The sequence below is a fragment of the Kogia breviceps genome, chromosome 8 (assembly GCF_026419965.1).
Source record: "Kogia breviceps isolate mKogBre1 chromosome 8, mKogBre1 haplotype 1, whole genome shotgun sequence".
NCBI classification, from domain to species: domain Eukaryota; kingdom Metazoa; phylum Chordata; class Mammalia; order Artiodactyla; family Physeteridae; genus Kogia; species Kogia breviceps.
This window is the reverse complement of record NC_081317.1, coordinates 28054479-28068652: the sequence shown is the minus strand read 5'-3', so window position 1 is coordinate 28068652 and position 14174 is coordinate 28054479. Positions and strand designations below refer to the sequence as shown.

At 36.8% G+C, this 14174-nt stretch overlaps 1 protein-coding gene across 2 annotated transcripts; it reads left to right on the top strand.

Moving 5' to 3' along the window:
* Positions 1–136: 136 nt before the first annotated feature.
* Positions 137–13392, top strand: LOC131761384 (protein NipSnap homolog 3A-like). Of its 2 annotated transcripts, none has more exons than XM_067041047.1 (5): positions 137–375; positions 2219–2377; positions 3851–4000; positions 8365–8468; positions 13236–13392. In XM_067041047.1, exons 1-4 carry the CDS (start codon positions 153–155, stop codon positions 8466–8468), a joined length of 636 nt encoding a protein of 211 aa, XP_066897148.1. In that variant the 5' UTR covers positions 137–152; the 3' UTR covers positions 13236–13392. The 2 variants fall into 2 exon arrangements, with proteins under 2 accessions (XP_066897148.1, XP_058928117.1); XM_059072134.2 differs by lacking the exon at positions 13236–13392 and adding an exon at positions 8541–8696 and having other exon boundaries at positions 8365–8451.
* The last annotated feature ends 782 nt before the right edge of the window (positions 13393–14174 follow it).

Below are 14174 nucleotides of genomic sequence, written 5' to 3'. Positions count from 1 at the left end.
TTATTGACATCTCAGCAAATTCTAAGGAGAGATGACAATAGAGGTACGAACATGGAGTATGAGTCTAATGAGTGTCCCTCCTTTGCCGATTCAGATTTGGTTGTAACATGATAGTATAAGCCTTAAGGTCCCCAAATACTTAAATTTACCTTATGTTTCTTCAGGTGTGTTCATCTTTTGCTACAGGCCCCAGACAATACGATGGAACAGTCTATGAGTTTCGTACTTACTGCATTAAACCTTCAAAGATGAATGAGTTTCTGGAAAATGTTAAGAAAAACATACATCTTCAGACAGCTCACTCTGAATTGGTTGGATTCTGGAGTGTAGAATTTGGAGGCAGGATCAATAAAGTGTTTCATATTTGGAAGTATGGTATGATTTTTCCAGCTTAAGTATTCAGTATAGATTTTTCACTCTTTTAAATGTTACATGACACTTACCTCTTGGGTCTATGTTCCTATAAATAAAGGTTAAATTCAACTTTTAAAGAGAGGAACAACAGATACAACAACAACAAAAACTGAATTCAGTGATTACTCCTCCCACTGGTATCTCGAGCAACTTTTGCCCCAATTCCTATGTATCATCGTTGGGAAAGTGTGACATCTCACATTTCAAATCATGACATTGTGAACTAGCCTTTAATGCTCAGAAAGAACACAGAATGGTTTATTGTATAGATCATTTATGAAAAATTTAAAGCATTGATTGCAAGAGCCCAAGTGGCTAGAGATCATAAAAGGGAGAGTTATTTTTTCTTATTGTTGAATCTGCAACTGGATGTCAGGATTTTAGTAGAAACAATTTAGTATTTCTAGTTGAGGTTAGTTGAGGTTCATGGGGATAATAGTTAACTTCCAGGCCTCACCTAACTCAGATTGAATAATCTGTTAAATTTAGGGAACCGCTTTTGTTTGTGTACCCCAAGGTTTCAGGGAATTTACTATCATTACGCTGCTCTCGGGAAGTAAAGGCAAAGGAATTAGCATTCTCTCCATATTGAAGTTTGACTTACTGCTGGTTTAGTGGACAACGCAGAACAGGTTACAGGAATCCCGAGATTGCTACTCCGGTGTCTAATCTTTCTGAAGGCCACATAGGACTTGATGATATCCAGAGAACTTTTAGTAATTTCCTTTAGTGTCTGGCCATCAAGTTAAGAGTCATAATATAGTGTCCAAAGTTAATATTCATCCCATACTTTATTGTGAAAAGTGCTCATTCTATATTTAACACGGCCATAGTTTAGAGGATTTCCCTGTTGTAATAGGACAAACCCCATTAAAACACAATTTATGCTTTAATGTGCAACAAGGAGAATTATGTCCCATTAAGAAAATTACTAGTAAGATCGTGATATAACTTACTTAAGCTCTAACATAGACGTTATTCCTTATCTCTAGCATAAACCATAGAAAACTCTTTTACCATTAACCTTAGGCCCTAATAATAAATATAGTACTAGGCCTATATGTTATTACATGTATATGCCTGTCTGGGTAACAAACAGAAGAGAAACAGTACTGGGTACAAAGAATGGGTGTCAGTAAGTGAGAATTAGCACTGTTTCTTTGGAAGCTGTTTGTTCAAAGAGGCTGAAAAAGCAAATCTTAATTTCATTTATGTTAAATTTAATTCAGTTGTACCTTGACCTGACTACCCACCACCAGCAATACCGAATAAACAGTCTTCCTCTAAACTAACACTATAACTTAAATGCCTCACGTAATAAGAATCAATAATATATATGGAGTGCTCACTTGGTGCCAAACATTGTTCTAAGCTCCTTTCACGTACCAATTCTTTTAATCCTCACAACAGCCCAGGAGGTAGATACTATATCATTATCCCTATTTCACAGAGTAAGAGACAGGCACAGAATGATTCAATAACCTACCTAAGTCTCACAACTACCTACTAAATGGTAGCACCTACAAAGCCCATTACTACATGACATCATTGGTTGTTTGCATTGCCACTCCCCTTTTAGACCATGAGCAACTAACTACTTATGTTGGTATCTCTAGTGATATAACATATTGTCCTTATGTGGCCTCCGTAAACATTTGCTAAATTGAATGAAACCCAGAAGTAGCACAGGTGATTTTATTTTGTTACTGATGTATAGTTGATATACAATATTATATATGTTAAAGGTGTACAGGTGATCTTAAATAAAAAATTTTTATTTTTCTTACTCCTGTTATTCCCATAGACAATTTTGCTCATCAAACTGAAGTTGGGAAAGCCTTGGCCAATGATAAGGAATGGCGAGAACAATTACTCATTCCAATTTTGGGGCTTACTGATAAACAAGAGAGTGAAATTACTTATCTGGTGCCATGGTGCAAATTAGAAAAACCACCCCAAGAAGGTAAGTTTGCCTCTCTAAATTACATTGAATTTTAATGAAGAACATACTGAAGATTTTAAGCTATAAAAACTAAAGTTCTGTAGGAAAAAATAATCCTTTGTTTTATATTAGAATATATTGTGATTATAGAGATAAAAATGAATTTGAGTTCTTTGCTTACAATTAAAACAATGAGCATTAAATAATGAAATTTTTTCCAATTTGGAAAAACTGTTAAAGTTTAGGTATGAATATGAAAAGTTTACGTGGGAAGAGAGGTTGAGAAGTTGGCGATCTAGAACACAGAACACGTGTACAGGTAGGTAAGGAACATGTAGGATATTTTCTCATAACTGAGTATTTTTTTTACACAAATCACAGTTAATCTAAAAACAGTAAGTATATCTTTGCTTGTAAAACTGGGGGGAATGGATTAATTTAAACTGGTAAGCTGAATTACTGTAGTTTAACTGTTTTGGTTTCCTCTTATTTCTCAGTTTGAAAATAATTATTAAAGATTTATCTTCTTGCTGATTTCACTTTCTTACTGACTTAAGAGAAATATTTACCTCAACCTAATTTTAAACAAAAGGCAGACTTTTTAAAAGCATAAACTAATTTAAGTTTTCTTTCCCCCATAATCCTAACTTCGTAGTGTTATCTTAGATGACAAGAGATTTGAAATGTCTTATTTGGATCCTATCCACCTGGACCTCCCCTCAGCCTTCAGCACTGTCTATGTGAACTTAGTGGCTCCTAGAACAGTGTCACATCTTGGTTATCTGCCTCTATGTTGTTTATAATTCTTTAGTTGCTTTGTACTTTTTTTCCTTTTACTTCTCAAATCTACTTGTTCCCTAGTTTCTTTTTTTCTACCTGCTCCATACTTCTGACCAGAAGGTAAACTGACGTTCAAGTGTTTACCTGGATATTTAGGAACAATAAAACCACCTTCTTCATTTTTTTTCCCCTCAAAATTTCACGTATCACTTTGGGTCCTTTGTTTGCTGGCTGTTCCTGTTAGAAATGGAAACCTGTAGGGGGAAATTATACAAACAAAAAAGTGTTTCCTCTCAGAATTGTAAAGAAGAAGGAAATATATGAGATCAGAAAATACGTTTCTTATTCATGTCTTACCTAGAATTAGACTCAGGCAGCTCAAAAATCCTAATCCTATCATAAATTCTCAATATTTGTTTAAATGACTTTTACAGATTAAAAATCGTGCTGATAATAGCTTAATATAGCTTCCTTTTTCTTTGTTCTCTATGATAAGCTTAATAACTCACACTTAAACATAGAGAAAGACTTTCTAAACATAAAAGCTAGGAAAAAATGCAAGAAATGCAAAGAAATCATAAATATGTGTAAACACTTTTATGTTTGATCCTCCAAATCTGGATATGTAGATTAGCCTTCCACTGGAACCATGCTAACCTGATGAGAAATTTCTTGAATACCCTGTATAAAGTCATTATTTTCTCCCTATTCCAGGAGTCTGCGAGCTGGTAACTTTTCAGATGAAACCTGATGGGCCAGCTCTGTGGGGTGACGCATTTAAAAGAGCGGTTAATGCCCATGTCGATCTAGGCTACTCAAAACTAGTTGGAGTTTTCCATACAGAATATGGAGCACTCAACAGAGGTATAGTTGTCCATTTCTTCTATGAAATTTAAAGTGTACTGGTGACCTACTAAGTTCCTCCAGTATTTGGTCACTGTTTTTGATTATGCCATGTATTTAAATTTTATTACCAAATATTTAGGTTTTTTTTGTCATTTTAAGGGTTGAAAATACCTGTTTTATGTAATATTTATTTAGAATGTTAACCACTTACGAAGGCTCTTCGAAATGTTGAACTGCTGTTTTCCATGAGACATCAAAATTCTAAGATTAAAAAACTGCAAGGAGCCTAAGAAAAATCTGTTCTTCATCTTTTTTTTCCTCTAAATATATTTTTATTGATTTTTTAAAATAACATTACTTGGGATAGAGTGTTTGTCTCTGAATGAAAAAGTAATACATATTTTTACAGAGACTAAATATCATGGCCATGACCAAAGGTGGAAAAAAAACCATTTTCCACTACTTAGAAACAATATTGTTAACATTTTGGTCTTTCTATTCCTGTGTCATTCATATATATGTAGGTGAATGTATATATGCGTATACATATATATTCATATTCGTATATATTCTAGAAATAATGCAGATGCATGATTAATGACTTCCTAACACTCCACTGAGAGTAACATATGGCAGACAGATATATAGTGCATATCTTTACTTAATAAACACCCATTTGAGGCTTTCAATGTTAACTTTGAAAGTTACTGCAATCTGAATTTCACGGAGTTTTTTGTGGCAAACTTTAGAAAATGCCTGTATAGTTCATCTGGAAGGATAAATGACCAAGAATAGCTAATTCATTATTTCCATCTGCCTCCTCAACTTCCTTCCTTGAATGTCCAGTGGACATCTCAAACCTAACATATTCAAAACTGAGCATCTGATCTTTACCCAGAAATTTAACTTCTAGTAATATATCCTAAGAAAAGAATCCGAATATACAGAAAAAAATATTTTCAAGCCAGAAAATATATGAAGAGGAGAAAAATTATGAAAATTATTAGATATCTATCTCATACCACATGCTAAAATAAAATTCAAATGGATTATAGATTTCAATGTAGAAGAAAAGTCATAAAATTACTAAAATAAAATATAGATGCTTTTTTCTTTTTTGGCTGTATCAGGTCTTAGCTGCGGCACGCGGGCCCTTCGTTGCAGTGCGCGGGCTTCTCTCTAGTTGTGGAGCACAGGTTTTCTCTCTCTAGTTGTGGTGTGAGGGCTCCAGGGCGTGTGGGCTCTGTAGTTTGCGGCACGCGGGCTCTCTCGTTGAGGCGTGCAAGCTCAGTAGTGATGCGCGGGCTTAGTTGCCCCACGGCATGTGGGATCTTAATTCCCTGACTAGGGATCGAACCTGCGTCCCCTGCATTGGAAGGTGAATTCTTTATCACTGGACCACAAGGGAGGTCCCCCTAGATGCTTTTTAAAAATAATATGGATGAGAACTATATTTCTAAACCAAAAAACAAATGAAAACAAGGAAGGCAAAAAAAATCAAGTGATGAATTTTTTTATAAAAAGCCTCATCAATCTTTCTGCATGCCCCGAGACACCAGAAATGAAATTCAAAAGCAAAAAGAGGGCTTCCCTGGTGGCCCAGTGGTTGAGAGTCCGCCTGCCGATGCAGCGGACACGGGTTCGTGCCCAGGTCCGGGAAGATCCCACATGCCGCAGAGCAGCTAGGCCCGTGAGCCATGGCCGCTGAGCCTGCGCGTCCGGAGCCTGTGCTCCACAACGGGAGAGGCCACAACAGTGAGAGGCTCGCGTACCGCAAAAAAAAAAAAAGAAAGCAAAAAAATGTAAAAACATATGCAAAGGTAGATGGACAGATGACTACTAAATATATATTTAGAAAGACGTAGATTAAATAAAACTATAAGGAGATGCCATTTTCACCAAATAAAGACATAGATATAGTACCAGAGAAGCTGGGAAAAAATAAGTACCCCTACTGTGTAGCATATGCTGGCTTAATAATTCCCCACCACAAAATTCAGCAATATAAATGAAAAGCCTTAATTTTAAAATTATTTTTGCCGATACTCTAGGAAATATGCACAGTTGAATAGATGTGTTCAGTTACACAGGAAGGAAATTTGAAAGGATATAAAATATATAGTGGTCACTTGAATGATGAAAATAATTTTTAAGTGGTATTTTAATTTTTATAATGAACATATATAACTTTTATAAGAAAAAACTGAAAATGAGTAGGCACATTTTTTAATCTTAAATTCATTCTCAGTGGAGAAAAGGGAATAGTCATATGCTGAGTATAAATCAGTGCATCATTTCTGGACAACTTCTAGTACGTACACTGTACCTATATAAGATATTCCCTTTGGTTCTCTCAATTTAAATTTTAGGAGTTTACACTGAGGAAATAATGAGATCCAGACTGCCTGGGTTTGAATCCCAGCTCCACCGCTTACTAACTTTGTGACTTGGAGTGAGTTACCTAAGCTTTCTGTGCCTTACATTGCTCACTGATAAAATAATGATAATCATAACCCACCACCTAGGATTCTTGTGAAGACTCAATGAGTTAACACATGCAGAACGCTTAGAGCCAGGCCTAGCACATAGGAAGCACCCAATACATGTAAGTAGTCATTTGTCTTTGACATTGTTATTTTTATAAATATACATGATAGGTGCTGCTCTAAGGAAGTTTTTGTCAGCATTGTTTACAATAAGGAAACTTCAGAAACAATGTAGTATGACCCTATGTATATAATATACTTGTAATACACAGACACACATAGACATCATATATATCATGCATCTCATATAAGCATAACATATATGCTGTGTGTCTATAAATATGTAAAAATACATACATATATACATAAATATGGAAAAGATACACCAAAATAGCAAAGTGGTGAATTCTGGGTGGTAGGATTAGACACTATTCCTGCTTTCTCTTTTTATTTATTTGCATTTTCCAAAAGCTATACAGCCAACATGTACTACATTATAATTATTTTTAAATTTTTAAATAATTAAGTAAAAGAACATTTATTTCGGTATTTTGTAGAATACCACACTCTTTTGAATGATATAAATAAGCAACAATAAGGGGCTGGTATAAAAAGTTGTTATATCTATGGGGCAGAATTCACATGTTAAAAATTAATAGCATTGTTGGGCTTCCCTGGTGGCGCAGTGGTTGAGTGTCCACCTGCCAATGCAGGGGACATGGGTTCGTGCCCCAGTCCGGGAAGATCCCACATGCTGCGGAGCGGCTGGGCCCGTGAGCCATGGCCACAGAGTCTGTGCGCCCAGAGCCTGTGCTCCGCAATGGGAGAGGCCACAACAGTGAGAGGCCCACGTAAGAAAAAGAAAAAAAAAATTAATAGCATTGTCATAGAAACTTCTCATTGCTGACTTTTTAAAATCAATTACAAAGTATAATATACAGCAAGACCCTAATTTTATATTTCTCATCTTTTAAAAGAAATACAATAGGGCTTCCCTGGTGGCGCAGTGGTTGAGAGTCCGCCTGCCGGTGCTGGGGACACGGGTTCGTGCCCCCGTCCGGGAAGATCCCACATGCTGCGGAGCGGCTGGGCCCGTGAGCCATGGCCACAGAGTCTGTGCGCCCAGAGCCTGTGCTCCGCAATGGGAGAGGCCACAACAGTGAGAGGCCCACGTAAGAAAAAGAAAAAAAAAATTAATAGCATTGTCATAGAAACTTCTCATTGCTGACTTTTTAAAATCAATTACAAAGTATAATATACAGCAAGACCCTAATTTTATATTTCTCATCTTTTAAAAGAAATACAATAGGGCTTCCCTGGTGGCACATTGGTTGAGAGTCCGCCTGCCGGTGCTGGGGACACGGGTTCGTGCCCCGGTCCGGGAAGATCCCACATGCCGCGGACCGGCTGGGCCCGTGAGCCATGGCCGCTGAGCCTGCGTGTCCGGAGCCTGTGCTCCACAATGGGAGAGGCCACAACAGTGAGAGGCCCGCGTACCGCAAAAAAAAAAAAAAAAAAAAAAAGAAATACAATAAATATTAATAAAGGTTTTCCCTGGGTGGTTAAATTTCAGCTACGTTCAAATTTCTTCTTTGCATCAGCCAAATATTCAGTAGGGAGCATAGTTTTTTGATAATCTTGCTTTTTCAACATAAAGTAAAATCCTTCTGTTTCTTCTTCTATAAAACCAGTTTGACTAATTAATTTATAAATTTCTCTCCCAAATCTTTGACTCCTCTGAAATCTTATCACTAACATACTTAGTGCTACCTTTTTGATAATCACTATTTTGATTTAAAGAATAGGACTTTTAGTTTCTGATTAATGTTTCTTTCTTTCTTATTTGAGGAATGCCACAGTCTTTACAGTGTATTTCTGGTTTATTTATTTCTGCAGTTCATGTTCTTTGGTGGAACGAGAGTGCGGATAGCCGAGCAGCTGGGAGACACCAGTCTCATGAGGATCCCAGAGTTGTGGCAGCTGGTAGGCTATTTCACTAGGTACGAGTTATTCTTAGAACATATTTCATTTAGTCAACAACTTTATATACCTTCTTATGAATTTTTTTTCAGTTCGGGAAAGTGTCAATTACCTAGTGTCTCAGCAAAATATGCTTCTGATTCCTACGTCATATTCACCATTGAAATAGTTTTCCGTGGAAATACAAAGCATTGCATGAACTGCCATAAGACGTGTCTGTTAACGGTGCTTAAATTCTTCCAAGAGATTCTCACTTTTATTTGGAGGAGGTGGTAAGCTAATTTGCTATGTCCCTTGCATTTCTTAAAAGCTACTCTCTAGCCACTGTCACCACCACTTCAGGAAACAGTCTGTTCATTTTCCCCTTGATATTTCAGTACCTGTCACACATTAAAAATAGTGGCCATTACTACAGTATCTTGATTTTTCATTTGTTTCAGAATATCTCTTGTTCTCTATTTTGACAACCCTCTGCTTTTATACCATTTTCTTACATACACTTGATTGTTACATTTCCATACCTGTGATAGCATCGTTAAATTATATGCATAAATTATCAACCTTTTCATCATGTCTGTTTTTCTGAGATTATAAAAGTTTTTGTTCAGTAAGGTTTTCTACATAATACCCATTGGGATCCATAAAAAAATCCATTAAACATTTCTTTACTACAGAAAGTACAGTATCATCTGTGTCATTTATGTTACTTATGTTTTTTACATTAATAACTAATCAATTACTTGGAAAATAATGTTATTAGGTCCTGGTATTAAAGCACATTGATAACTCATTGGTTTATGTGCTTGCAGTGTCTTCACTTACAGTTAATTTTACTAATTTTTACTTCTTTTTGGATCACTGTTTAATAAAGATAATTGGTCATCGATTTGGTTTTTTTTTAATTTCAGTATAGTTGATTTACAATGTTGTGTTAGGTCACCTGTTTGTTTTAATGAGATTTAAAATTATAGAAATGTCTGCCCTAATAAAAGCCTACATATACAATCTGATTCTTTCTATTGTGTTTTATATTTTTATCCTCATCTCTGGAGCTATTGTTGTGTTGCCATAAGGTAATGAGACGGTAATAATGTACTATCTATCTTTATTGTAAATATTGTCACCTCAAGTAAATAGCCTGCTAGTAACCTTAGAAGAATTTCTTCAGTACCATCACAGACATACTAGGATTTTCTTACAGACAACTTTAGTTTTTATTTCAGTTGGGTGTCTCAGCCTTCTCAAACTAGATTTGGCACTTCTCAGCTCTCCTGGTAGCTTGTACTTACAGCTATGTTATTTTATGTTTCTAACATACTGCACAAACAATAAATTATGAATTAGCTATCTATGGGAAACCTGAAAAGCAGGAAGCACGGTCGCCTCTCACTTACCTGGCCCGCAGGAATCTGAAGGACAGATGAGTTCCTAGTAAGACAAAGAACACCCTGACTCTGAAGGCTAAAATCTATCAGACATGTCAGAGGCATAGGTTTTGAGTTTTGACTAAGGGTCTTCCACCTCAGTTTTTTGAAAAGTTGTCACTTAGGGAATGAGGTGGTGGTGGGATGAATTGCAGGCTGTGTGGACGGATTTCCTCTGGCTTGAGATCAGCCGTGTGCTTAAGGCCATGTTTGGTCACGTGAAAGTGTACAACTGGGTCTGCCTTTTTCTCTTTCATTCATCTTTGGACTAGCTAGAACATTTCCAGGTGATGGCCAGGGCCCCTTTCATCCATTCCATCCAGAGCCCTACTGGAGGTTTATAAAGCAGCGGCAGACCAGCATTCTTACCGTGTCCTAGACAGAACTGGAGAGCCAGTAGAATGATGGGCTTCACTCCACTGATGAACTACAGGTGCTTCTATTTGCTGACGCACCCCTGGATCAGGAACACGACAAAGCTGGCCGGGACAGAGGACGTCGCAGAGGTGACACAGGTGGACGTAATTATGTCCACTAACATGTTCTTCTTGCAAAGAGAAAGTCACTGAGAATCTGAGGGTTCACCGATGCAACTGAGGACTTAATCAAGGCGGACACACACGTGCACACATGCAATATCTGAAGAATAGCCCAGGGAAAAATACCTGTTCAAAAAATAAAATTATTTTGTTCAGAGTTAAAACATCATTGAGGTAAAAAAAACTGACAGTGCAAATGAAAAACCGATTTCTCTGAGTTCATGAAAAAGTCTGGTACCAAAATGAAACTACTGAAAGAGGTCTGAGAAGGAATTTCCTGGCAGTCCAGTGGTTAGGACTCTGCACTTCCACTGCAGGGGGCCTCGGTTCAAACCGTGGTCGGGGAAGCCCCGGCCCAAAAATAAATAAATAAATAAACAAATGGAATTTAACTTAATTCAATTTAATTTAATTTTAAAAAGGTCTGAAAGTAGCCTAACGGGGTTCACTTTGGTTCAGTTTTTGACATAAGAGCAGCAGCTTGTAAATTCTCACGCAAAGGACTGCTTTGGTTTGAAAACTTACTAAATGCAGAAATATTGGTATGAAATTACTCAAATACATTAAATTCTCTGGCTGTAAGTAAACTGGAAAACAACAATATAGCATATTAATCTAACAGAAACAAAAATTCTAACAGATTCTTGTTATAAGAACGGTCTTATACACCCATTATACAGGGTCAGGGTCATATAGAATTCCTAGTGACCTATACTGATAACGCAGTAGGAAAGAAGCAGAAACAATAATTGCCATGCTCCACACATAGGATCTACATTTTCAAGTATTAACTGGAGATTGGTCTTGACTAATGTAAGATCACCAAGTGCCGGTGATGCCTTTGTATTTAAAAGTCTTACACAATAAACTGTTAGGGGACCATGTTTACCTGCCAGCTACTCCCATGTACCAGTTACTCACTGAAACATTATTTATAAAATAAAAATATGGAAACACTTAAAAATCAATAGGGAAGAAATAACAAAGTAATAGTACAAATGTCCCTTGGTATTTCAGGGGATTGGTTCCAAGACCCCAGCAGATACCCAAATCTGCCATGATCAAGTCCCTTATAGAGAACAGTGTAGTATCTGCATACAATCTATGCACATCCTCCTTATACTTCATCATCTCTAGAATACTTATAATACCTACTACAATGCAAATGCGACGGAAATAGTTGTACATAGAATGTAAATGCCATGTAAATAGTAGCCTGTGGGCAGCAAATTCAAGTTTTTTCCTCTTTGAAGTGTATGGAATTTTTTTTTAACGTTTTTGATCCGCAGGTGCAGAACCCGCTAAAGCAGAACCCGCACATACAGCCCAACAGTATACTCAAACACTGGATTATTGGGGAGTATTAAAATGAATGAACCATATGTGAGCAACTTACTTTGTTACCTTTGTCTCTTAGTCTCTCTGAGCTTCTTGGTTGCTGTTTTTGTTTTAATCTGTAAAATGGAAATATGAACTTTACAAAGTGAAATGAAAGAGAATAAGAAAGAAAATATTAAGTAAAAGACATTAATATACACGACAGCTCCTACATGATATCAGGCACATTAGAATCTGATATTCTCTTGTCTGCAAAATAGGTATCATTGATGTTCTCTGAAACAGAGAGGAATAAGATATATGATTTGAGAACAGTCAGTGTTTATTAGAACCTCTTAAGAACGAGAAGGTCAGCGAGACAGGAATGAGGAAAGAATTAACCAACCAAATGAGGGCCTAGCTCTCACTGAAGAGGTAATCACAACGAGACTCTAGTCACATGAATCTACCAAGAGGTCTCATTCCAGAACACTCCCAGGCTCAGGACCGTTATTCAATGAAATAGACTTTGAAATAGAATTTACACTAAGGCAGCCTGTAAAATTATGACTTTTCTCTAACTATTTTCAATGTTTGTTTTGTGCTGAGTGCGAACTTCCAATGACTCCAAGAGAGTGGGAAAATTGGGAACTGTATTTTTTAATATCCAGTGTCTATATAAGAAGAAAGTCACCTTGAATAGGAAGACTACTTCAACTAATGTCGTTAAGCTATCTTGCAAAGACAGCACAGAATGATTTTCTGAAGGAATTTTAATCTGTGTAGTGTTGATTTGCTATAAACCATGTGTCTGTCAACCTTCATTAGAGACAGAGGGACACGTGAGGTTCAATCATAAAGTGTGTACGGGAAAATCCTAGGCAATGTCCTGAAGGAGCTAACAAGGGGCGAAAGAGACAGCAGGCCCCATGGGTTTGGACACAGCCTGTCAGCCCCTTGCCTTGCATTAATGCTCTGGCCCTCAATACAATGTTGAGAATAAATAAAGCATAAAAAATTATCAAGACTCTGTAAAAGCATTCCATGATGGTCAAGTAAAGCTAAAAGAGATTAAAAAGTGAATTGAGTATAACTGATTCACTTTGTTGTAAAGGAGAAACTAACACACTATTGTAAAGCAGTTATACTCCAATAAAGATGTTAAAAAAAAAAAAAACAACAAAAAAGTGAATTGATTACTCAACTGATTTAAAATAATGGTAAACTGAACTGGTTTTAAAATCTGGCTTTAAACCCTGGCTGTGCCACTGAGCAGCAGTGAACCTGAGAAAATTACTTCTCTCTCAGAAATTCACCTTTCTCACTTGGAGATAAAGCTTAACTCACAGCGTTTGGCGGATAATTAAAACCTGTGAGAAACGGAGTAGGAAATTGTCTCAGCACTTAGCAACGTCTTCCCTCTCTAAGTTACAGTCATGCGTTTTACTTTTCACTATCTGCTAAGTACTTTCCCCTTGTCAATTCTCTCTCCCTTTCTGCCCACTAGGTGCAGTTGCTGGTGGGGCTCTAAGGACGGCAGAGCCACAGGCTCGAGAAGCCTGGGTCCTTAATTCACCACATACAGAAGAGCTGCTTGCCAATTAGGAAAACCCATTTTAGCTCTTACAGAACAAGAAATAAAATCCTACTGTGTTTGAGACATACATTTTGGTGTCTATTTGTTACAGCACTTTAGCCTATCCTATTTAATACATTCTTGAAAGGTTGAACCACATTCAGGAATACCAGATACAGCAGCAAGTGTCAAAACTAGTCTTAAACAAATTCTGTGAATGACTACCAACCAAACACTGAGATATTCAGTATTCTACCCTCCTCAGTCATAGGAAACTGGCAGTAAGGCTTATAACTTACAGATGGAACCCGGGAAGTTTCCTCAGAGGGGTAACTAAGAGAAATGACTTATACATGGTAGCAAACGGGGCAATTTCCCCAGTGATGAAACAGCCCAGCCAGAAAACCCTACAGTGAAGCCCACTGTTTGACAGCCACCCCTTTAGGTACTCAAAGAGCTTTCAATTTTTTTTTTTTTGTCTCTCTCCAAAATATGAACTGATAATCAAGGATCACAAGCATAAAAAATATTATAGGAAAAACCCCAGTAACAAGGGAGAAAAGGAATCAAACGAGAGAAAATATAATAAAACTTGAAAGAAAAAGAAATAACGCAGGAAAAAGACCTAAAGCAATGACTAAAATAAATACCTGTAATTAATGTCCACAGGTATAGAAATATTTAACCCATGAAAAAAAAAGAGAATGTTATTTTTAAAAATAACACTAAAAATATTCTGGGGAAGGGATAAAAAAAGAGCTCTTGTAAATAAATACTGTGAAAGTAGGAGTTTAAAATTCAGTAGATAAGTTAGAAGATAAAATTGTGGTACTTAACCCCAAAAAAACCTACGTCCAAAAAGTAGAGATG